Source organism: Tenrec ecaudatus, chromosome X (genome assembly GCF_050624435.1).
Source record: "Tenrec ecaudatus isolate mTenEca1 chromosome X, mTenEca1.hap1, whole genome shotgun sequence".
NCBI lineage: Eukaryota > Metazoa > Chordata > Mammalia > Afrosoricida > Tenrecidae > Tenrec > Tenrec ecaudatus.
The window spans coordinates 56,287,149-56,313,908 of record NC_134548.1 but is presented as its reverse complement, the minus strand read 5'-3'; the positions used below and the strand labels follow the sequence as shown (position 1 = coordinate 56,313,908).

The 26,760-nt window shown below is 40.8% G+C and overlaps 1 protein-coding gene and 1 pseudogene across 1 annotated transcript in view; both read left to right on the top strand.

The window, feature by feature from the left end:
* The window catches only part of DGKK (diacylglycerol kinase kappa), a 165,452-nt gene that overhangs the window by 64,323 nt on the left and 74,369 nt on the right, over positions 1–26,760 (top strand). The window contains exon 5 of the mRNA XM_075538373.1: positions 26,238–26,373. Within this exon, the coding sequence (XP_075394488.1) occupies positions 26,238–26,373 (136 nt within the window). The remainder of the gene's footprint in view (positions 1–26,237; positions 26,374–26,760) is intronic.
* LOC142435244 (U6 spliceosomal RNA) lies at positions 7,131–7,202 on the top strand (annotated as a pseudogene).

The following is a 26,760-nucleotide window of genomic DNA, read 5'->3' as shown; positions in this document are numbered from 1 at the left end:
CTAGCTTCTCACCTCTGATAACAATCAAAATGTTTCTTTTGGCATGGGAAACCTTTATCTTGATTTTTCTTTCATGATTACAGTCTCATACAATATTTGTCCTTTTGTGATTGACTAATCTCTCTTAGCACAATATCCTCCAAATTCATCCATGTCACGATATATTTCATGGTTTTATCATTATTCTTTAGCAATGTATGTTGTTGTTAGGTGTCTTTGAGTTGGTTCCAACCCACTGCTATGTAAAACAAAATGAAACACTGCCTGGTCCTGTATCATCCTTACAATTGTTCTATTCGAGCCCATTGTTGCAGCCACTGCATCAATCCATCTTGTCAAGTGTACAAGTATAATGTCCTCTTCCAGGGGCTAATCTCTCCCGATAACATGTCCAAAGTCTGTGAGACGAAGTTTCATCATCTTCACTTCCAAGGAATCTTCTGGCAGCTTTTCTTTCAAGATAGTTATGCATTTTTTCTTTTTGCAGTTCATTGTACTTTCAATATTTGTTACTAGCACCCTAAATTCAAATTCATCAATACTGCTTCAGTCTTCCTCATTCAGTGTCCAACTTTCACATGCGTATGAGGTGCTTGAAAATAACACAGCTTAGGTCATTTGAGTAGAATTGGTGTCAACTATTCTTTGAACTCTCCTCTAAATGTTTAGTAGAATTACCTGGTGAAGCCATTGGGTCTTGGACTATTTTGTTTGTTGGGAGTTTTTAGTCTATGTTGATTTGGTTACTTAATCCGTTTCTAAAAATTGGACCATTTCATCTAGGTTCTCAAATTTGTTAGAGTAGTTTTCCATAGTATTGTGTTCATATCTTTTTTATTTCAACAAGTTGATGAAGCACTCAAAATACTCAATCATCTGTGGCAGGAAATTTGGAAGACAGTGACTTGGTCAACTGTACATCGGAGATCCACTTTGTGCCTATTCCAAAGAAAGGTGACCCAAAAGAATGCTCAAATTATAGAACAATATCATTGATATCAAATACAGGTAAAATTTTGCTGACGATCATTCAACAATGGCTGCAGCAGAGCTGCCACCAGTTTAGGCCTGATTCACAAAAGGACAGGAAACAAGGAAGCTGATATTAGATGACTGTTGGCTGAAAGTAGAGAATGCCAGAAGCATGCGTACTTGTGTTTTATAAATTATGCCAAGGAATTCTACTGTGCGAACCAGAACAAACTATGGAGATTCTAGAAGGTTTCATTTGACTCTTGTGGAACTTGGACATGGATCAAGAGGCATTGTGCAAACAAAACGAAGGCACACTGCATATGCTTTAAAAATCGGGAAAGGTGGTGGTCAGGGTTGCATACTCCCACCAAACTCATTCAATCTGTATGCAGGGAAAATCATCAGGAAAGTTGGGTTATATAAAGAAAAATTTAGTATGAAGATTGGAGGAAGGTTTATTAACAACCTGCAATATGCAAATAATACAGCCTTGCTTGCTGAAAGTGAGGAGAGCTTGTCGCACGTGCTGCTGCTGATTAAGCATTATAGCTTTCAGTATGAATTACAACCCAGTGTTAAGAAAACAAAAATACTCATAACTGCACCAATAGGTAGCACCATATTTAGCAGAGTAAAAATTGCATTTGTCAAGAATTGTGTCCTGCTTAGGTCATTCTGTTGTATATAGGGTTGCTATGAGTCAGGACAAATGCGTGGCACATAACAACATAACAATTCGCCATGTGTTTGTGTCACCTTTTCTTGCTTTCTCATGTGGACTTCAATTGACTGTTGTCTGTGAGACTTCATCATGCAACTCAGGTGAGGGTGGCTCGATTCTGTGGGGCAGTTGACTCTCTCACGTGTTGCCAGAAAGGGTAAGAACAACCAATCAAAGTCAACAACAGCAACAACAGTAGCAGCAAATTTAAATTAACAGAGTAAAATAAATTGCAAACACTCCTGTGAGCGAGGACCGCATACAAAATTGCTCCACCTAGCAGGTATCAGCAACTGCTTTCTCTTTCTCAGTCACTCATAGGTGTTTATCACAGCACTGCCAAGGTTTCACACAGCAGTCATGCATTCATCAGTGTGTGAAGGCGGACTCTGACATTTTTCTGATTGACAAGAAGTTGTGGGGGGCTAGGGATCACATTCTGCTCCCTTCCGCGTTTTGTGTCTCTCCGTTGGCGGTTTATCAAAACATCAGAAGAAGAGCACCACAAGAGAACAAGAGGAAAAAAGTAACTATTTCCTCACAGATCCCTCTCCCACGACCAACTGCTGTGGCTGTCAGGAGGCGTGAGCATTGGGCTGGGTCTCTTCTCTGTTGTGTCTGACAGTTTATCAATAAAAGGAACGAGGAAGGGAAAAGAATCCCCCAAAAAACAAAACAAAAAAACCAGCTAAGCAGCTATTTTTGCCCCCAGACCAGTCCGGGAGGTCAAAGCCTCCGCCAGAGCCCTGTTATGGAGCCACGTGGGTGGCCCTAGCCTCTGACATCTGGAGTGTGTGACTGTGAGATGGGAGTCACACAGAACCCACGATACTTCAGTCCTCATTGCTGCCTGGCTTCCACTTTGGTGAGGCAGTCCCTGCTTCTTTTTGTATGCAAAGGAAAGAATATTACCAGCCACTGGGTGGTTGTATTCCTGGGTGTGACCTAGTCACGATTCCATTCACCTGGAAGTTGTGAAGGACCACAGGATACCTCCTTCTCTTTCATCAGCTCTGCAATGTGGTGGGAGTTGCTTGACTGGTGGTTGGCTTGAAGGTAAGTCTCAAGCGGAGCTTTCTTATCATGGCGGGCAGACATTTAGTTCCAGCAAGTGGAGATTTAGCGAAACATTGATGGCCACGTGCAGATTCCGTCCCCTGGTTTCTCTGTAGCTGTGTGCAGTTCACACAGCTAAGCTTTCCTCCAAGAATCAGGGCTCTGCGTTTCTCCTCTGTTGGCACTTTCTGGCTTCTTTGTTGAAGAGGAAACAAGTAGTGCATGTCTGTGTCGCCATCTGTTACAAGAAGTCTCATTTTCTAGTTTCAGATATGTATACCTTTCCTTTTTTAAGTCTGCATGACCAATGAGCTTTCAATTTCACTAACTTTTGATAGTTTATTTTTTATTATTGTTCATGTCGAGGATGTATGAGGCTAGGCCAAAAAGTATTGCTATGGTGCTTCCTGGATTCTTCCAAACAACGAGCGTTTAAACATATCTCTGTGATTAGAAAATGGCTACAAACATGTTCTCTTGTCAATATACTTCTCTTAGTCTCGTTAAAGTCCCTTCAAAAAAAAAAGATCCAATGAACACTGCCCTCAGAGGGGATCTGCTGGGCCAATTAAATCCAATTTGGTGAATTGGTGACTGATTTGGGGAGGAAATTGAAGGGGTAATCCTTTTTTCTCACTTAGAAATAGTTTTTTATTTATAAATCTTTTTATTGGGGCTCATGCAACTCTTGTCACAATCCATACATACATCAATTGAGCAAAGCACCCTTATACATTCGTTGCACTCGTCAGTCTCAAAATTCACCTTCCACTTGGGTTCCTGGAATCAGCTCGGTTTCCCTTTTACCTCCCTCCCCCTCCCTCCCCACTCTCCCCTTCCCCCTGGTCCCTTAATAGTTTATAAATAATTATTATATCTTATCTTACACTGCCTGGTGTCTCCCCTCACCCACCTTCCCATTGCCCATCTCCCAGAGAGGAGGTTACACATAGATCTCCAAGATCGGTTCTCCCTTTCTACACCCCCCTACCCTCCTGGTGTCGCCACTCCTACTGCGGATGTTGAGGGGTTTGTCCATCCTAGATTCCCTGTGTTTCCAGATCCCTACTGCACCGCTGTATATCCTCTGGTATAACCAGGTCCACAAGGTAGAATTGAAGTCATGATAATTGGGAGGGGAGGAAGCGTTCAGGAACTAGAGGAAGGTTTTGAGTTTCATTGTTGCTACACTGAACCCTGAATGACTCATCTCCTCCCCACTACTCCTCTGGAAGGGATGTCCAGCTGTCTACAGATGGGCATTGGGTCCCCATCATGCACTCCCCCTCATTGACGGTGATGTGATTCCCCCCCCACCTTTGTTGTTTGAGACCTGGTCTCCTCTGCCCTTCATGATCACCTATGTTGGTGTGCTGCTTCCGTGTGGGCTTTGTTGCTTCTGGGCTAGATGGCCGCTTATTTGCTTTCAAGCCTTTAAGTCCGCAGACACTATATCTCTCAGTAGCTGGGCACCATCAGCCTTCTTCACCACACTTGCTTATGCACACTTTCGTCTTCAGCGATTATGTGAAGAAGGTGATCACACAATGATTGTTTTTGTCCCTTGGTCTCTGTTACATGGTCCATTCAACACCTTGTATTCACTTAGGCCGTGTGCTTCTTCTTCTCTGTGGGCTTTGTTGCTTCTGAGCTAGATGGCCTCTTGTTTGCCTTCAAGCCTTAAAAGACCCCAGACGCTATATCTTTTTGATAGCCGGGCACCATCAGCTTCCTTCACTACGTTTGCTTACACACACGTCTGTCTTCAGTGATCGTGTCGGGAAGGTGGGTATCATGCAATGACCATTTAGCAGGGTGAGGTGCTATTGTATTGGGGGAGTATGCATGAGGAGGCCCAGTGTCCATCTGCTACCCTACTACTGAACCTATAAATATATGCTCATAGGTCTATTGCCCCCATAATCATAAATATATTTACATATGTACATGTCTGTATTTAGGCTTCTCTGTATGCACTTTGCCTCCTACTCCTTTCCTCTATTTCCTTTCGCTTTCCTCCCGTCCTACTACTATGTTCAGCCTTCATTCTGGTTTCAGTAATTCCTCTCAGTTACCTTGCCCTTGGCACTCCCTACCTGTCCTCCCCTCCCCTCCCCTCCCTCCTCTGGTTTTGAACCACTTGCTGTTCCCTTGTTCCTGTGTTGGGCGACACCTCCTCCCTTCCCCTACCTCCCACGCTCTCATGTCCCTCCAGGACCGTTGGTCCCGTTATTTTCTTCTCTCATTATTTGCCAAGCCTATCTTGTCTAGGTGGACCTGCTGTATAGTAATATGTACATACAAATGCAGATGACTTTGACAGTGCCTAAGTGGCACATATGAACATGGCTTCGACAGCAGCAACACCGACACGCTGATAATCAGAAAAGCCACTAACATACAAAATTTACAAGGTAAAAAAAGATAGCAAAAATTAAAAGAAAAATTGCTAGTAGTTCAAGGTCAGTTTGTTGGCCTTTAGGAGTGTTTTCCAGATGAAACTTGTGTGGTGCCACGTCCTGGGCCCAAAGTCCATCCTTTATACTCCCTCGGGATCCCTTTGCTCTGCTTCCTCCGCCGCTCCATTGCACACCCCCAGTGTTTGCCTCAGTGTAGTGGAGTCAGCTCACTTAGAAATATTTTAATGTGGTAGAATATAAATACTAAGATATTTTCCATTTCAAGCGTTTTATGTGTCCAATTAAATGATACTAATTATATTCACTAAGTCTTGCATAATTACCACTAATTTATTCAAACATTTAATCACCTTTAACAGAATTCTCTATTTCCTAAGCAATAACTTACTTTTTATATAGACCACAGACCTTTGGTAGTAATGAATAAATTTTGATCTCTATGTTTTTCATATTCTAAATATTTTATGTAGCTTGGCTCATACAATATTGTTCCTTATTCATTAGTCTGTTCTTAATCTGGAATCTCTGCTGAAACCTGTTCAATTTGGGTGGCCTGCTGGTGTTTGGAAATAGTGGTGATATAGCTTTCAGCATCACAGCAATATAAAAGTCACCACACTATGACAAGCTAACATAAAAGTGACACTATATAGGCTTTCCAAGACTACACATCTTTACAGGTACAAAGAGCTTCATCTTTCTCCCACAGAGTAAACTGTGGGTCAGTGGCCAACTTTACAGTTAGATGTCCAACACTTACCCCATAGTTGAAGTTCTTCAGCAAAGGACTCAGGAGGACTCTCAGACTAAGAATAGATTATGAAGATGGAACAGGCTGTCTACTTCTCAGGAATTAGCCACTGAAAACCTTATAGTTAGCATTAAAACATCTGAAAATCTAATGAAAACAAGCAGGACATTGTTAGAGATAATGTCAGAAGATGAGCCCTTCGGGTCAAAAGGCACTGAAAATATGGCCGAGGAAGAGCTGACTTCTCACAGTAGAATAGACCTTAGCAATGTGGCTGGAGTAGAATTTTCAGGACTATAATCTGCTAATAGAACTCAAAATGAGAAGAGACAGCTGTAAATAGTAATTAATAATTGGAACTTAGAAAGCACAAAGAAAGAATTTAGAGAGATTGGAAGTTGTCAAAACTTAAATGGAAAGCATAAGATAGATATTCTAGGCATTAGTGAGTTTAAATGGACTGATATTGACCATTTGGGATCAGGCAGTCATATAATTTACTATGCCGGAATGCCAGGCTGAAGAGAAATGGTGTTGCCTTCATTGTCAAAAAGGACATTTCAGAATCTATCTTGAAGTTCAATGCTGTCTGTGATAGGTTAATATCTGCCCACATACAAGGAAACCCAGTCAATATAACTATTATTCAAACTTATGCACATTCCACTAGAGCTTATGAAAAAGAAATTCAAGAACTTAACGAAATTCTTCTATCTGAACTTGATCAAACATACAATTAAGATGCATTGATTACTGTTGGTGATTGGAATACAAAGGTTGAAATAAAAGAGGAAGGAACTCTAGTTCAGTAATATGACTTTGGTGATAGAAACGAAGCTGGAGATTGCAAGAGAGAATTTTGCAAGACCAATAACTTATTCATTGCAAATACCTTCTTTCAACAACACATGGACTTCTGCATATGTAACACGAAGAAATCAAATTGACTACGTCTATTGGAAAAGACAATGGAGTAGCTCAATATCAGTAGCTAAAACCAGACCAAGGCCCAACAGTGTTCAGGTTGAAGCTGAAGAAAATGAAAACAAGTCCACAAGAGCCAAAGAACAACCTGGAGGATATCTTATCTGAATTTTGAGGACATCTCAAGAACAGATTCGACTCATTTAACCAAAATGACAGAAGACCTGATGAGCTGTAAGATAACGTCGAGAACTGCAAACACACAGAAAACAACAGGTCGTGCTTGATACCGAGAAGATTAGCATAGCTCCTGTGCCAGGATGACATGCAAAGTCATGAAGCGTTCCATAATTTTTTTACAAAGCAAAAGGTCATTTAAAAAGACAGGAAAGAAGAAAAGGATCAAGATGGATGTTAGAAGACTCTGAAATTTGATCTTAATTGTAGAGCAACTAAGGCAAATAGAAGAAATGATGAAGTCAAAGAGCTGAGCCGAAAATTTCGAAGGGCAGCTGGAGGAGACAAATAAAATATAATGAAATGTGAAAATACCTCAAATTAGAAGGAAAGTGGTTATGAAACAGAGTGCATTGGAAAGATGAGTGTAGAATAGAAGATCAGAGACATACACCTGGCTTGAACAGTTAAAACTTTGTCAGGTGATCCCCCCCCCCCAGCTGCTCCCCCAAAATGCATGCTGATCCCAATCTGGTTTTCAACATTTTCCATATTTTTGTTTTGTTTTTGTGTGTTCATATATTAGGGTGTATTTCAGAGATGTTATGCCATTGAAGGTCACCCTCTTGAATTTGTGTTATATGTTTTTTCTGTTTTTTGAAGTATGAAACCCAGGGTTGATGAACATATTGGGATGGCAAGTAGAATAAGGGTTTTGGGGAGTGGGAGAGCACAGAGGTTTGGCTGGGTAAGAGGAAAATGATGTCAAGGAGTCCATGAAGAAAAAGAATATTTAGGAACTGATTTGGGCAGCAATTGCGCAATTCTGCTTGATGTGCTCAAACTGTGGAATGATATGATACATGTATTAACTTCTAATTAATACTAAATTATATGATAAAAGAAAACCAAAAAGGAAAAACATGCTTAGCATATGTTAAAGAACTAAAGAAAAATTCAAGTCTCAAATTACAATATTAAAAGACACTACAGACAAAATATTGAACAATGTCAAAAGCATCAAAAGAAGATAGAAATAATATACTGAATCACTGTATCCAAAAGAACTAGTCAACATACAAGCATTTCAAGATTCATGGAGCTGTGGAAGCTGATGAATAAGAAGCAGGATAACGAAGCAGGAGGCCCACATTCTGCCATTCTGCTGCATGCAGAGGTAAATAAATCTGTAGTTGGCCATCTCCTTATGGCTCCTGCGATTGACAGGTGACAGAGAAGGAGATCAAGGAGCCAAATGTAGGATCCAGATTCAGTAGAAGGGGAAGAGGCAAGAGCACTCAAGTTATGTTCTGGGTCTCTTTCTTATACAAAAGGCCACATTCCCAAGGAGGTATCATCAAGTTTTGAAATGATTGATAGATTGGGCTTTGTCTCTATCTTCACCCAGGAGTGTTAGTTGACAGAAACTCTAATCACAATGTGGAACAAGAGAAATTATTGCTGATATAAGATGTATCTTGGCTGAAAGCACAAGATACCAGAAAGATGTTTATTTGTGCTTCATTGACTATAAAAAAGCATTCGACTTTGTGGATCATAACAAACTATGGATCACCTTGAGAAAAATGGAAATTCCTGAACACAATTGTAATTCCATTGTGCTCATGCAGGAACTGTAAATAGATCATGGGGCAATTGTGTGAACAGAACAAGGGCATGCTACATTATTTAAAATCAGGAAAGACATGTGTCAGGGTTGTATTCTTTCATCATATTATTCAATATGTATGCTGAACAAACAATCAGGGAAACTGGATTATATGAAGAAAAATGCGGCATCAGGACTGGAGGAAAGCTTATTAACAGCATGCAGATTATGCAATATTGCTTGTTGAAATGAAGACGTGAAGCACTTGCTGGGGAAATCAAGGATTACAGGCTTCAGTATGGATTGCAATTCAATGTAAAGAAAACCAAGATCCTTAAAACTGGATCAATAGATAATATTATGATAAATGAAGAAAAGATTGAAGTTATCAAGTATTTTGTCTTGTTTGCCCCCACAATAAATACTCATGGAAGCAACAGTCAAGAGCTCAAACAACACATTGCATTGGATCAATACACTGCATAAGAATTCTTTAAAATGTTGAAAAGCAAGAAGGCTACTCTGGGTACTAAGGTGTGCCTGACCAAGCCCTTATATTTTCAATTGCCTCATTCATATGCACGGGAGAGTTGTACATTGAATAAGGAAGACTGAAGAAGTATTGATGCATTTGGATTATGCTGCTGGCGAAGAATATTGAAAGTACCATGGATTGCCAAAAGAGCAAATACATTTGTCTTCGAATAAGTACAGCCAAAGTGTTCCTTAGAGGCAAGGATGGTGAAATTTTATGTCACATACTTTGGACATGCAATCAGAAGAGACCAGTTTTTGGAGGACATAAAGCTTGGTAAAGTAGAGGGGCAGCGAAAAAGAGGACGGTCCTCCATGAGATGGATCTGACATAGTAACTGCAACAGTGGCTCCAACATAATCGTGAAAATGGCACAGAACTGACTGGCAGTGTTTCGTTCTGTTGTACTTAGGGTCACTATGAGCCAGAACTGACTCGATGCCACCTAACAACAAAAACAGCTATTATGGAGGAACAGAGAAATTGGCTGGGATGGAGACTGAGAACCTCTTCATAGGCCACATTGTATACACTTAATTGTGAGACTCTTTGCTTAGACCCGAAGTTCTCAGCCTGTGGGTCGTGACTCCTTTGGGGTCGAACAACCCTTTCACAGGGGTCGCCCGATTCATAACAGTAGCAAAATTACAGTTGTGACGTAGCAACGAAAATCATTTTATGGTTGGGAGGGGGTTCACCACAACATGAACTGTATTAAAGGGTTGCAGCATTAGAAAGGTTGAGAACCACTGACTTAGACTCTGGTGATGGTCTTTACATCACTTAGCCCTCAGCATTTCACTTATTTCTTAGTTTCTCCTTCTTTGACTGATTAAGAAATAGATGTCTTCTCCCCAATCAACCCCATATTCGAGACCTCTGTGGAGTACACACACACACACACACACACACACACCAAAACAAAAGTGAATTGCATGCTCTCCTCCCATTCTTGTCCCTGTAGATCAATCCTTTTCCTTCTTTTGGCTTCTGGAATGCTTCTGATGACTCATATAACACCTTAAATTTAACATAAAGGTCACATAGGATATTTTTTATTTCATTTTTTTTGTTCCAGGGATGTGGAATATGTTAGAGAAAGCCATCAGAGAATGCGTGTTGCTCCTGGATTGATTGGACCTCTAAGTAGTACTTTTCCCAGTAAAACTAGAATTTAGAAAGGAAAAAAAGTTACTTTCTTGGAAGACTTATATCAGGTTTAGTAACAGCTTCTGTGGTGTTGCTCCAGAGACCTAAATCTATCCAGGACACTTTTAGCCAATAATGAAAGGTCTCACTGCTAGCCTCTCTTCCTTGAGGCTTAAACAGTTGAATGTTCTTCTTCCACATTTACCTTATTTTTAATAATCCCTTCTATTCTCTCTCATCATACATGTTTGACAAGTGGGGTGAGAAAGACTAAATATGACCTCAATGTCACTACAAAGTAATTGGATAGTCTGTTGGAAACTATTTGGTGCCCAGGTCCCTACCATGGAGAGGAGAAAAAGAAGGTGTAGTGCTAGCTCCTGGCTTCCATTAGTATTTCAGGTAAACAAATAAACAAAAACAAACATTGCCGAACCTGCAGTGGCCCGCCCGCCTTGCACCCGCCCGAGGGAGGTTCCCAATGCGGCCAGGAAGAGTTGGGCTCCGTCAGCCCCAGGTGCTGCGGGAACCTAGGGCGTGGCCTGGGCCACCTGGACACAGGGAGAGAAACGGAGCGGTCCCGCACATGCGTGCTTTCCTGAATTGTGGGATGTGCGCTGAGGCCGGCTCCGACAAGTTAAAAAAACAAAACAAAACATTGCCATCTAGTTGATTCCAACTCATGGCGATCCTAAGGGAAAAAGTAAAATAGCCCCTGTGAATTTCCAAGATTATGACTCTTTATGTAGTGTTCCTTCTTCCATGGAGCTGATAGCAATTTCGAACTTCTGACCTAGTTGTTAAGAGCCCAATGTGTAACCATTCTGCCACCAGGGCTCATATCAGGTAGATAAGACACATATAAAGGAAACAGTTAAATAGCAATTTTGGAAGCCAATACATTTTTAGAGTTTTTACAAGGAGTTTTTGATAGTCTGCCAGATGAATGAAATAAACCGTAAAAGTGATATAGGCATTCAGAAAGGATTAGAGTTTCCTGGGAAGAGGAGGGATTTTAGACAGACTTGGAGGACAGATAGAATGTTATTAGTGGCAGTGTAATGGGGGAAGGGGAAGGCAGGAATCCTGAACAGGGTAACTGGTGTAAATAAAAGATGAACATCAGGAAAACAGAGCTTCTTTGGAATATAGAAAAGGAGGAGCCCATTTGGTTAGAGGAATGGTCAGAAAGTGAATCTAAGATCTAGGACGAAAGATGTAGGTTAGGCCTGATTGAAGATCATTTTCAATACCAAGATAAGAAGTAGAGAAGATTTGCAATTCAATTAAATCTGAGTTTAAGAATTATTTTTCTAGGGAATGGGTTGGAAAAGGAGGATAGGAGGGCATAAGCATACTTTAGAAAGATAACAAATGAGACAAAGGAACAACTGGAGGTCAGAAGATGAGACATCCAGTTAAGCTATAATTAAGGCCCAGAAATGAAGAGGAAAAAATGGGACATATGATTGCTACTGCGTTTGGAGTGAAAGGAATCTACGAAGAGGCAAGGGAGAAAGAGGGCTCATGGGCCTAGGGAGATTGAAAGAAAGAACAGAAAAGAGAAAAGTTAGAAAAAAGGAGCTGCTTGAGAAACTAGAAGAGGTCTTTCTCAACTAGTTAGGTCTTTCTAATGATTTGCCAAAGAATCATTGACTTTGGAACAGAAATTGACTTCTGTCACTTAAATTTCAAATTCTAGAGCATCTGGAAATTGTAAGTGCTATAGCCTTTTTATTTGAACACTTCCAAAGATAGAGAAGTCAATGTTTAGAAAGAAAAAGCATATTTAATATTCTCAATTCTCTAAATCTTAGAAAGTTTTTTCTTGGATTTTGGCCTAATATAATAAAGAACTTTTTAACAATCAATGTATACTGCGAGTTGCCTCTTGAGATGGAGAAACCCCCAACAAGGGAAACTATCAACCATTGGTTACAAGCAAACTACCTGAAAAACTACAAGTCAGAATGTTCTACAGAAACTCAATTTTTCAACTTGGCAGTTAGACTACATGAAATCCAACATTACTTTCGACTTGAAATTTTATGATTCTATGATTCTATTAACCCAATGATCAGTTGGCTTCAGATAGCCTTGTCAAAATCACAGTTTATTGCGGCAAACTTTTTATCAACCAATTCTTAATCTGTATTTGTGAAAAGAATTCTTTAATTCTCTGGTTTAAATAAGCCTTTCTTTTCTCTAGTCTTCCCCCTTTGTGATTAGAGTGTAGAAATACTAAGACAGACCATTGAACTTTATAGATTAACAAATAGCTTCAAGGTGGCTAAATGACTTTAGCTCCAACAAAATGTCTCCATGGCTAGTGGTTTGCCCAGAAAAAACACAATTTATGCTTGTTGCCTCAGCATAATTATTAGTACCACTCTGTTTTGCAGTTGAAATTGTCCTACTGTGGATGGCATAGTTACCCTACCAATGACTGATATGGAAGGCCCTAACCTGCTGTAACTACTTCAGGGGCAGTGAATTATTTAATGTAGCTCTTTTAGTCAAAATCTCTAACTCCCATCAAACAACCTTTTACTGCCTCAGTCTGGTGAAAAGGTGATGGAAGATACTGGTAGGTTTCTTCTGTGAGTTATTGTGAACAGGATTCCCTGGGATGCTACCCTGCTATGTATGAATGTGCTCTCTGAGATGGAGAAGGGACTTCGTTGTCAGGAGTGGACCTCATCTTCTGGACCTGAGATCTCTGGTGAGTGAACCTCCTGGGCCCAGATGACAGCTTCTAAGAGCATCAGAGAAGCAGCAACAGAACCAAGAGCCAAAGTGTGATGGACTTCCTAACCCATGGAACAAATGAAGCTGAGTGCTTTTGTGCAAGATGCTGGTTTGTGGGATGGGATACCTGTGAGTACTTAATTCAGGGAGCTGGGTTTACTGGCCCATTGAGCTCAGGCAGAATGCCTTTGGGTTGGGGCTTCTAGTAGACTGGTTTGCCCCTTTGGGCATTTATTAGCAGAACTGCAAGAACTTTGTGATGTGTAGCTATAAACAATTATCCTGGCAAAGTCGAAGGGCAGCATAGAGTGGAAGGCCCTGGGCAAGATGGATTGGGTCATTTGATGCAATAATGGTCTCAGACATAGGAAACAAGGTGAGGATGGCACAGGACCAGACAATGCTGTATTCTGTGTATAGGGTCACTATGGGTCAGAACCACCTTGATGATACCTAACAACTACAACTCGAGGTCTTTGCCCATTTCAAAATATTATTTAACTTCGGCTCCTCCAGCTGCTCCTTGACATTTTCTGTTCCGCTCTTCGACTTCATTATTTCTTTCATTTACTTGCCTTAGCTACTCTACAATTAAGAACCTTGTTTTCGGATAATGCTTTCAGTGTATCCTGAGCTGCTTCTTTCAGCACTATTGTGGGGTTTCCCCTCACATGCTATCTCCTGACATGATGGGATGTCAACAAATTCTTTTTGGTACAATGATTCTGGGTACTCTTTTCGTTTTCTTCTTTTTTTTAAAGTCATTTTATTGAGGGCTCATAAAACGCTGATCACAATCCATACATACATCAATTGTACATGCGTTACCCTTATCATTCTCAAAACATCCACTCTCCAAAGAAGTCAATGGCAAAAATAGTGGAGAGTGGATGTTTTTGGTAGTCCAATTATTTTAATAGTATTCCTCTTCATAGTATTAGACATGGCTTCTAGTTTTCTTCAGTTTCTCTGATTGCCTTATTTGACAGTCTTTCCCCTTTGTTGAAGGCTGCCTGGTTATCCTCTAGATCACTGGTCCAATTCTTTGCCTCGCCAAGTCTGTTAGCAAAGCCTGTTAATTTGCTACTGGATTTTGGTATTTCATCCCTTAAGTCTTGTGTTTCCCTTTGGTGTGTGGCCTTTATCCCCTCTCTCATTTCATCCTTTTTCTGTATTACTTTCCTCAAGAAGCATTTTGAAGATTTCGTTCTGTGACAGGTAAATGTCTGTTTCTTCTATGCATGTCATTAGGTTCATGACTTCTTCTGGCATCATCTTCCATTTCTCCTGATTTTTCATCGAGGCTGTTGGGCTGGTTGCTGTTTACGTGTTGTTTTAGAGGAGCCCAGCACCATATTCCATAGAGTCGAAGAGCACTGGGCTCTCTCTTTGGGAGTACCGAATGAGTGCTTCTTCAAACTATCTGAAACTCACTGGACTGGGGGCGTTTGGTTAGCACTTTATCTTCTTGTGGTTTCACTCTTACACTAGCCAACTAGTATTCCTTTGTTTGGAATACGGGACACTGGTCAGGTGGTTGTGGGCCCATGAGGATGGCGCTTCAATGGCTGATCTCCCAGGAAGTCGTGGCTGTGTGGCCCACAGGGCTTGGAGTGCCTTGGACAGCGTGTGGTGGTTACCGCTGCAATGGGAGTGCCACACAAGGAGGGAGGGTGTACTGTCCTTAGAGTAGAGCACCGTGAATGGCAGGCTGAATTGCCCTGGTCGGAGAGAGAATGATGGAGGTTGGGCAGATGGTCCCACAGCAGAGTGGAGCACCCCACACAGCAGGCAGAAGTTCCCCCAGTCACTTGCAGGGTCTCAGGGTACAGCTGTTTGAAGGGGACATGCCCCAGCCATTTGGAGTGCAGTGAGGGAGGGTGTGATTTCCCCAGCAGCATGGAAACCCGATGAAGGCAGGAATGAGCTTCTCCAACTGGGCAGTCGGAGTTCCCAGAGGTGGAGGAGAGTGACCTGGAGGGCAGTACTGGCGTGTGAAAGGAAAGAGTGGAGAAGTGGGTGAAGGGAGACGTCAGATGGTGTAAGATATGACAACATAATAATAATTTATAAATTATCAAGGGTTCATGGGGGAGAGCAGGGAGGGAGGGGGGGAAATGAGGAGCTGATACCAAGGGCTCAAGTAGAAAGCAAATGTCTTGAGAATGATGATGGCAACAAATGTACAAATGTGCTTGACACAATGGATGGGTGGATAGATTGTGATAAGAGTTGTACGAGCCCCCAGTAAAATGATTTAAAAATAAATAAATAAAATGTGATTAATATAATAAAAGAGAGAGAGAGAGGGGAGAAAACATAGACAAGAAGTAAACATAAAACAAACTAACACACACAAAAAAGCAGAGACAAAAAAAACAGAAAAAGAAAAACTGAGCCTTCTGAGACAGTGTCAGGAAAGAGAGAAGAGATAAAAGAAGCAAGAAAAGGAAGAAAAAGGGAAAGAAAAAGTAGGAATTAAAATATTTTTTTATGATTGGAGGTCACCACAACATGAAGAACTGTATTACAAAGGGTCCCGGCATTAGGAAGATTGCGAACCACTGCCCTAGATGGAGGGCAGCAGTGGCATGTGAAAGGAAAGAGAGGGAGAGAAGGAGAAAAAAAAGAAGAAAGAAAGAGAAAGAAGAAAAACAAAATACAACTGAGCCTGCTGAGACTGGCTGTGGTGGGAAAGAGAGAACAAAATAAAGGGTAAAAAGAGCTGAGCCCTGATTGCCTGAACATGGGGCTGGAGGGGCTTAGACCCTGCCCCAAGGTGGCGGGTGGGTGTACCCTTTGGGTGAAGGGTCCCACGGGTGCTGGGTGGACCGTGGAGGTTCCTCCCAGCAGGGAGTGCTGGAGAAGGTTGTCCTGGCTGCCTCTCGTGGTGTGCAGCACTCCCACAGAGGGCAGGCAGGAGCTCCTCCCGCTGCTTGGGTGGAGTTGCCCTAGGCGGAGGGTAGTGGCCGGGAAGCCAGCAGTGGTCTATGAAAGGAAAGAGAGGGAGAGAAGAAGAAGAAAAAGGAAAGACAGAACCCAAAACTAGACCTGCGGAGACTGGCTGCGGTGGGGAAGAGACGGGAGAGAAGAAGGAGAGAAGAAAAAGTAAGGAGGTGGCTGGCCCCTGATCTCCTGACTATGGGGCCGGAAGGGTTCCTACCCTGTCTCAAGGTGGCGGGGTGGTGTGCTTGCTTTGGTGTAGGCTCCCACAGATGCTGGGCGGAATTACCCTCGCAGGCAAGATCACAGTAGAACTCAGGCTGAGGTTCCCGCAGCCTTGTGGAGTGTTGGAGATGACTGGGGTAGCTGCATTGTGCCAGAAGCAGCACTGCAGCAAGCAGGAGGCAGTTCCCTCAGCCACATGTAGGGCCATGGGGGCAGGCCAGGGATCCCCCAGGCAAGAGAAACACTGTAAGGGACAGGCAAGATTTCCCCAGCTGAGTGTAGGTCCACCGGTGGACAGTGGCTCCCCGCGTTGGACTTCTAGAGTTTCCCTCGTTTGTGCTGAGGCCACTGATGCTCCAGGAGCTCAGAGAAGCCCTCCCCCCCCCTCAGTCAACTACAAGGGAATTAAATTAGCCCACTGGCTATGGGCTGTCCGTTTATGCTTTGTGGAACATGTTTGCCTCAGAAGCTCTTCATCATGGTAAAAGCCTCTGGGCTATGGTCTGTAGCTAACTTCTGGCATTCCTTAACTCTGGCTACTTTTACATGTTGTATTCTAAAGGACGTGTTCTGCAGGTTTGTCTTAGAATTAAACAGTGCACCTGAGATTTGAAGTTTTTACCAAGAAACTATTTTTTCACCTTTTTATATTGGGCTAGTGGAGTGCCCTGATTTTGGGGCTCTCACGCTGACCCCCAGGGGAGGAGATTCAGCTTAACAGAGAGGTTGTTTTCTTCTCGGCCAACTGGAACTGAATTCTACCCCTAGGCTATCATCGGCTACCCATTTGTGCTTTGGCAAACAGTGATCTGACACAGGTACATTTTCCGAGGCCTTTTCAAATGCTGCAAATCTATGGCTACCCACGCCCACCCCCCAGACTGCGAGAGCGAGGCAGCCAACAGCGCGGGGGAACTCTGGTGGGGGGTCCTGTGACCAGCGTTCAGAGGCTCTCCTCGAGTCAGGGATCACGGCCACATTTAGATAGCAGCCTGGGGCAGTCGCCGCTGGCTTAGGGACTAGGACGTTGGGAGGGGCTCGGTCAGCAGAGCCTGCAAGGCCAGCACAATGCTCGGTTCACTTTGGGAGTGAAAATTTTAAGAGCCGGGGTCTGGACCAGACCCTAGTACCCTGATTCTAATTTTAGGACTCGGCCTCGCAGTCTCCTTCTCCTTACCTCTTCATTTTCTGGTCTGGCAGCAGGAGCTCTGGACAGGTAAAGCTTCCCTCTCCTCCCATGATCTGTTTTTGCTTTTTCATGGAAGTGAATGTGGACAAATTGGCGTTCTCATTTAATGCTAATAGGAATACAAAATGGTGCAGCTGCTGGGAAAGATGTATGGCACCTCTCAAAGGACCAGTGATCGTGTGTGTGTGTGTGTGTGTGTGTGTGTGTGTGTGTGTGTGTGTGTTGGCTGCCGGAACGTCTTCTTTGGTGAAGTGTCTGCACACATTCTCTTCCCCCTGTTAAATTTGATTATTTATATTTTATGTTGAGGTATTGGTGTTTTCCATACATTTGAAAGATTAATCTTTTGTCAAATATGCCATCGCCTTTGTTATTCCTTGTCTGTGGCTTCTCATTTTAGTACTTTGATGAGATCTTCCTTGAAAGTACATAATGTTGAGAGGTCCCCATTTTTTGGCTTCCCTTCTATTGTTTGTTTTCATTATTTATGATATTATGTTTATGCCGTGTCTTAGGGTCCCAATATTGTTGCATTTTTGGTCATTAAAGGTCATCATAATTAAATGATTTATATTACATCTTTGATCCATCTTGAGTTCATTTTTAAATAACAAATGTTAATAGTAAATTAGGTAAGAGTTTACATTCCAGATCATTAACTTTGTATTAAACAGTTTAACCTATTAAGCAAAACCCTCAATAACTTAGCCTTCACCCACTCCCCGATTTCTCTTCTCCCTCTTGTGGGCTACTATCTTCCATTTCACCCACGTTAACACCTATCAACAGTCTAGTCCATTGCTTCATCTTCTCTCCTTTGTACTCCCACCTTGAAAATCTGTAAAGTGTTCCCTTTGGCATGAAAGCCATTATCTTGTCTTGTGCCCCGCCCACCACATAGCAAAGCTCTCACATAATAGTTGATCTTTTCTTTCTTTTTCCCCCAATGGTTTTATTGGCATTTAATTCACATATCTTACAATTCAATAGTTAATCACAGCAAGAAGGGTTGTACAATCATCACAACCTGTCTTAGAAAATTTTCTTCATTAGTGTACTCATTGTTACTAGCTCCCAAATTTCCCCCTAACTTCCCACGCCATACCTCCAAAGGAACAATTAATCCAATTACTGTGTCTATAGATTTGTCTATCCTGAATTTCATATACAGAAAAACACTAAAAACAAACAAAAACTAATAAGAATAACAAAATAAAACATTAAAACTTCAATAAAAAGCAAGCAGAAAATATTAAAAACAACCAAATATTAATGGATCATAAGGGAGTTCAAATGACAATCTGCTAAATTTTAACCGAACTGCACCTGAAACAATCTGCTTTCCAATGCATTCTGTACGGTAGCAAAGCCTATTCCCATCCCTGGTCCATGGACAAGAGGGGGTTCACCAGGGCCTTAATCCACATGTATTTCTCTTTCACTTAAAAAAAAAATGGAAACAGCTTTAAAATGGGTTAAAAGGGAGATCAAATAATAAGAAACTACATTTTCACCTAACTATGTCTGCTATAATCAACTTTACAATGCTTTCTGTCTGATAACAGGGCTAGTTACATCCCTCAACTGTGATTGGAGGGGTTCACTGGAGGTTCAATTCAAGTGTGGACCCCGGAAATGGATTTGGGTCTTCCACTGTCATTCATAGCCTTCTGCAAACCAGGTGTTCACAATGCAAGCTCTTGTGGCATTTCTGCCTTTAGATTTAGATTATATTATTTGCAACCCTTGCATCACACAGGCGGGTGTGCTTCTTCCACATGGATGCACTTGATGCCTCACTTAGATGGCTGCTTGTTAGAAAACAAGACTTTAAGACTCTAGATGCTTCTCTTTCTGATTTGGCTATAATTTTTTGAGAACTTTGGGCATCTATGTTCATGCAGTGTAGTGGCCTATAGTTTTCTTTTTTAGTATTATCTCTGTCTGGTTTTGATAAAAGATTCATGCTTGCTTCATAAAATGAATTTAAGAGTTTCCATCCTTTTTATATTCTGGAAGAGTTAAAAAAATATGTTAACTCCCCTCGGAAATGTTTTTTAGAATTCACCAGTGAAATCATCTAAGCCAGAACCTTTTGGTTGGGAGTTTTTAAATTACCTATTGCAATGGGTCTGTTCAGGATTTCCACATCAGTCCATATTAGTTTAGGAAGGTAGTGTGTCTAGACATTTATCTATATTTTTTAGGTTTTCACGTTGTTGAAGTAGATTTCTTCATAATATTTTATTACTATCATTTTTATTTCAATTGGTTCTGTTGTAACATTACAGTTTCCATTTCTTATTTCATGCTATTTGCATATTCATCTTTTCTTTGGTGGTTTATCAGTTTTGTTAATACTTTCATAGAACCAATTTCTTATCATGTTTATTTTTTTTGTTTTCTGATTCATTTACTTCCACTCTTATCGTTAGTATTGGTTGTCTTCTGATGGCTATTGTCTTAATTTGCTGCTATTTTGGCAATATTGGAGATATTGGTTTAAGATGTTTATTATAGGCATTTATTTTTAATGTGTGTTCATTGCTATAAACTGCTCTTTGAGCACTGTTTCACTGTGCTCCAAATCTTTTGGTATTGTGTTTTCATTTTTGTTTGATGACAGGAATTGCTTATTTTATTTTTTATTTCTTCTGTTACCCAGTAGTTTTTAAGCAGTGTATTATTCAATTTCCATTTATTTAGTTTTTCCCACTTGATATTCCTATTGCTGATTTCTAATCTCATAGCATTATGATCTGAGAAGATGCTTTTTAATAGCTCTATGCTTTAAAATGTACTGAGACTTCCTTGCAGTGTAGCATATGGTATAATCTGGAGAACGGTCCATGGATATGCTTGAAAATAATATATATAGTGCTGTTGTTGGGTGAAGTGTTCTGCACATACCTACGAAACCAAATTTTTAAATTTTGCTTTTCTTTTCTACATCTTTGTTGAGATTCTTTCTAGTTGTTCTATTTACCTAAAGTAGTGTAAAGCTTTCTTGCCTGCATGGTTTTTGTAAAGAAATCAGAGGTTAGTCTTACCCATTCCTTTTTGTAAATAACTTTTCATTTTTCCCAAGCTACTGTCCGGATGCTTTCCTGGTCTTTGATTTTGAAAAGTTTGATCGTGACATACCATGATAATTTTCTTTGGGTTCTATCCTTTGGGAGGTTTGTTTACCTTGAATACATATTTTCTGATCTTTCATGATGTTAGGAAATTTTTCTTCCAATAAATCTTATACAATTTTCTCTGCGTTTTTGGATATTTCTTCCGATTCTGGAATTCTGATCCCACATAAGTTGTTCCACTTGGTTGTGTATTGTGTACTATAAAATTCCTAGTCTTCTGATTTTTTTGCTCTTATTTAACTGTTTATTTAATTTTTCATTTATTTTTGTCGGTTTGTTTTTATAGTGTTTTCCTGGATTCTCCTGAAGACTTTTTCTTTGTTTTCCTTGATTTCATTTATCTGTCTCTCAATCTGGTGAAGTAATTTAATATAACTATTTTAAATTCTTTTACAGGTAATTCCAAAGTCTTTTCTTCCCAAGGAAGGTCTTTTGGAGCTGTACATTTGTCACTTGTTCGAATCATTCTGCCTTTTTTCTTTATGTGAATGGAAATTTTCTATTGTTTCTCATTAGTTTTCAAGGTGGTATTGTATTTGATTATTTTATGTTCGTGAGACCTTAGCCACTCACCACCTGCCTCTTGGTGGATGTACTGGAGAGGTGAATGTGTGTTTAGTTCTTTGTTTGCTGTTTGCAGTAGAGGGGAGTTTGGGCAGGTGTTTTTACTATCCCTAGAGAATAAAGTGCTATGGGAATAAGTAGTGGCCCTTGTATATAGGTGTGGCTGTAGATGTCACAGTTATCCTTGGGCCATGTGGACATAGCTGCTGTGTGAAGTCAGGTGGAACATCAACAACAAAAAAGAGAAGAACAAAAGCAACCAAGAAAATCAACAACAACAAAGGCAGGGAATTTCAAACAACAAAAATAGCAATAAAAATTAATTCAATAACTAAAAAAAATTAAACAAGGGTAGAGAAAAAAGAATTACTCAATAAGCAAAACTATTCAGAGAGAGGATGTTAAGATGAAAAACAAAGGAGAATCGTGCAGGAAAGGAACTAAACAAATAAAAAGCAGAAAGGAAGTAGAAACAAGAAAAGCAGCAAATAAAAGGGGAACTAGAGAAAGCTAGGATTTAAAAACAAACAAACAAATAAAAGAAAAACTGAGACAGGAGCAGGACCCAGAGAGGCGAAAACTATGGAAGGCTGTAGTACCCAGTATAGCACCCTCTGCTGGACAAGGAACCTCCTGTCTCCTCGCTGGTCCCTTTTGTTGAGCTTCTTTGCCCAGGTAGGATTTAATTCAATTCTCTCTCCTTTCTTCAGAAACTTGGAGTTCCCGGATTACCATCTCTATTTATTTTCTCTGGTTTGGGGCATCTTTGTTGTAGGGTCTATGCAGAGTGTCTGTCTCATCCAACATCTTGCGGAAAGTTCTTTCAGTTGACTTCTGGACTGCTGTTCCATGAGCATTAATTGTGGATACAGCAAAAATAAAATCCTTGACAATTTCAGTATTCCTCCATTGATCACAAAGATGTCAATTTCTCCATTTGTAAGAATTTTTATTTTCTTTCCATTGTGTTGTAATTATACTGAAGCTGTAGTTTTTGTCACCAGCAGAAAGTCCATCAAGTACTATTCACTTTCATCAAACAAGACGATATCATTTGCATATCCCAGGTGTTTAATAAGCCTTCCTCCAATCATGGTGCCATGTTCTGGAATTGCCATTCTCCATAATGTTAGCCATAGTTTGTTATGATCCACAGAGTCAAATGCCTCAGCATAGGCTGTGAAGCGGAAATACACTTCTTTCTGATGTTCTACACTTTCAGCCGGGATCCGTACAACCATGCGGCATCAGCTATGCTATCCCTCCATTCATGTCCTTTTCAAAATCCAGCTTGAGTTTCCAGCATCTCTCTGTCTATGTACTGCTGCAACCCCTTTTTTAAAAATTATCTTGAGCAAATTTTTATTTGCATGTTATATACTCAGGTCTGTGCATATTTCAGTATAATACTTTGTCTTCCTCAGTAACCCTTGGAAATATTCTGTTCAGTTTTTTACTCATCGTTTCTTCCACTTGCTGTCACTACTATACCTTTAAAAAGAAATTTCAGAGTCTATTTTGACATCCACTTTGGTCCTTTCTTTTTATGCCTTTTTATTTATTTGTGTGTTTTATTTATAAAATCATTTGATTAGGGGTTCATACAACTCTTATCACAATCTATACATACATCAGTTGTGTAAAGCACATTTGTACATTCATTGCCCATCATTCTCAAAACATTTGCTCTCCACTTAAGCCCCTGGCATCAGCTCCTCATTTTCCCCCTCCCTCCCCACTCCCCACTACCTCATAAGCCCTTGATAATTTGTAAATTATTATTTTGTTATATCTTACACTGTCCGACGTCTCCCTTCACCCACTTTTCTGTGGTCCATCCCCCAGGGAGGAGGTTATATATAGATCCTTGTAATCAGTTCCCCCTTTCCACCACACCTTCCCTCTACCCTCCCTGTATCACCACTCTCATGACTGGTCCTGAAGGGATCATCTGTCCTGAATTCCCTGTGTTTTCAGTTCCTATCTGTACCAGTGTACATCCTGTAGTTTAGGCAGATTTGTAAGGTAGAATTGGGATCATGGTAGTGGTGATGGGGTTAGGAAGCATTTAGGAACTAGAGGAAAGTTGTATTTTTCATTGTTGCTACTCTGCACGCTGATTGGCTCGTCTCCTCCCCACGGCCCTTCTGTAAGGGGATGTCCAGTTGCCCACAGATTTTGTTTGGGTCCCCACTCTGCAATCCCTCTCATTTACAATGATATGTTTTTTTGTTGTTGTTGTTGTTGTTCTTTGATGCCTGATAACTGATCCCTTTGGCTCTTCATGGTCACGCAGGCTGGTGTGCTTCTTCCATGTGGGCTTTGTTGCTTCTCAGCTAGATGGCCTCTTGTTTACCTTCAAGCCTTTAAGACTCCAGACACTATATCGTTTGATAGCCAGGCACCATCAGCTTTCTTCACCACATTTGCTTATACACCTGCTTTGTCTTCAGCGATTGAGTAGAGAATGTGAGCCTCATGAAATGGCAGTTTAATAGAACACAGTATTCTTGCATTGAGGGAGTACTTCAGTGGAGGCTCAATATCCATCTGCTACATATATGCACATAAATCTATTACCACATCCTCATATCTAAATATATTTATATATGTACATGCCTTTATTTGAACCTCTATAAATGCCCTTTGTCTCCTATCTCTTTCCGCTATTTCCTTTTACTTTCCTCTTGTCCCACTATCATGCTCAGCCTTCATTGGAGTTTCAGTAAGTACTCTTGGTTAAATTACCCTTGGTCAGCCCTACCAGGCCTCCTACACCCTCCTCACCACTGATTTGGATCACTTGTTGTTCCCTTTTCCCTGCATTTGTTAACACCACTTCCTATCGCCCCACCTCCCCCTAGTCCATGTCCCCCCGGAACTGTCGTTCCTGTTGTTTTCTCCTCCAGGTATTTTATTTAGAGACCTGCAAAGATAATAACATGCTCAAAAACAAGACAGAGCAAAACCAAACAACAAAATAAAACAAAACAACAAGCCAATGACCAAAAAACGAAACCAAACAAAACAACAAGAAAGAAAAGCTTGTAGTTAGTTTAAGGACTGTTTGTTGGCCTTTAGGGGTATTTTCCGGTCCAATCTGATGGGGCGCCAAGCCCTGGTCCCCAAGTCTATTTTTGGTATTCCCTGGGGACTTCGTTGCTCTGTTCCCCTTGCTGTTCTGTTGCACGCCCTTAGTGTTTTTCCTCAATGTAGTGGGATCAGATCAGGTGCAATTCCCACACTGTGTTTACAGTGTTGTCCCCTGTAGGGCTATGGGTTAGTGAGAGATGTCGTGTCTCATAGTGGGGCCGGCCATATGGTCTTCTCTTTGGATTGGCTGCTCTGAGCGGGAATATCGCACTCAAGGCTTGGTGGGCCAGGATGTGCTCTGCTCCACTCTCTCTTCCTCCCCCTTCATTTGCTCCCTGTACTCTGATCAGACATATCCCTCTCCCAATGCTGCAGATTCAGTGCTGTCCTCTGAAATAAATTCTTCTGGGGGAAGGCAGGTGTCCATGTAGTTGGGATTGGGGCTGGCCCCTCAGACCTCTCCACTGTTTCCCTACCCCAGGCCAAAATGTTGCATTCACATCTTGGAGCACTGGGTTGAAGTCTGGCCCCTCTTTCTTTGTGGAGATATAAACAATACCCTCCCCTTGGTTGGGTTAGTGCCCTATGCCCCTGCCCTTAGCTTTCTCCATGGATCATATTATTAATAGTACACCACAACTTGTCTAGCCTTCAGTCATTAGTGTTCAGCGTCATATTTGTACTCCAGATGTTCTCTAAATTAAGGTGTGATATATTCAAGTGTGAATTCTCATAAAATTGTAAAAGTTTTATTCAGTTTCAACCTGAACTTGCTTATGAGCAATTGATAGTTTGTTCCAAAGTGTTTCCTGGTTCTGTTTTGGCTGATGATATTGAACTTCTTCATTGTCTCTTCCCATGGTCAATTTAATTCCATATTATGATTTCCACTTTACTCCCAGGTTGACCCAGAATAAATGAAAGCTGGAACTGAAAGTGATATGTGTACACCAATATTATAGCATTATTCAAAATACCAAAAATATAGAAACAACCAAAAAGTTTTTTAATGTAGTATTTTTATAAACTATCACTCATAGAAATGAAATTTTCATACATGCTGCAACATGAATAAACATTGAAACATGATGCTAAATGAAATAAGTCACACACAATAGAGAAAATAGCATAGGGCCTCACATGTATGAAATATCCAGGACAGCAAATGTGTAGAGACAGCAAATTTATCAGTGATTACCAGAGGTTGGGGGAGGGAGCAAAAGAGAGAGTTATTGCATAGTAATACAACAGTTGCTCCTTGGGGTGATGCAAAGTTGTAGACATAAATAATTGTGATACTTTTACAACAGTGTGGGTATAATTATACTGTGAATATAATACACAACTTATAATGATTATAGTACCAAAATTTCTATTTATTTTACTACAATAAATAATTGTTTAATGAATTAATTGATTAACCAGGAAACTATTATGGGAAGTCACAGTGTGGTATTCAGAAAAGAATTAATGGGCAAAAATCTCTTGAAATGGAATAATCCAGACAAAACAATTCTTTACTCACTTGGCAACAGTAGGGCCAGAAAGGGGCATGTTAGAGCTCCAGAAGTTAGCTAAAACTTAACAAAAATCCATTAACCCAGAGGCCGAACCCTGCCCCCTTCCCTGGTCGGGGACCTGGATATCACTGAATGTCCAACTAATCTCCTCCCTTTGCTCCATACTCCCGTAGAATCATGCCAAGGCTAACGAACTAGTTTTTGGTTGGATGGACTCAATGGAGTAGTTTGACCAAGTAGCATAAAGATTATTTTCCCTCTCTTCAGCTTCTATTATAAGATCTGAAGCACTCCTCCCCAGCTATTATTTTGCTTTATTTGAAACCACAAATCAGAGGTGGGGAATTATTTAGGAAGTGGCTTAAATTTTTAGTCTTCCTCTTCACATGCTCCTGTATAGTTGGTCATTTCAGCCTTAGCAGCAGAGTTACTGGCCTCCTCTAATTTCTCTTTGCGATTACCTCTCATTTCAAATGCTATCTCTTTTACTTGCTTTAGATACCTGAAGCAGAAAACAATCCTTTCCTTGTTGGCATGCACTACTGGTACTCTGGCTACAGTAATCAGACCCAGCACTGCAATGTTTGTCGAGAGAGGATTCCTGCATTATCTAGAAATGTTATCGTTTGTGAAGGTACCTTTCTGACTCCTCTATGAAGTGAAGCTCAGTGGGTGGGCATAGGGATGAAGGATGTCATGCGGCTTAATATCATTTGCTCTGTTATGTGGTTAAACCTAACACTTCACAGAGGAAAGAATATGGGAGGAAACTTGTATGTGGGACAATTCTTTTCTTTAAGTAAACATATTTATTGATATCCATTTTATATAGTTCAATGAAATAATCTATAAATATACAAGCATTTTTCTTTGGAATATCACCACGGTCCATGTAAATACTCAACAGTCAGATTGTCTGCAGGAAGCACTCCAAGCCACACTGTTAGTTTGCAGACCTGAACGTACAGATTTCATAACACAATGGCACTGATGTACTCAAGTGGCTTTGGAATATGACTAT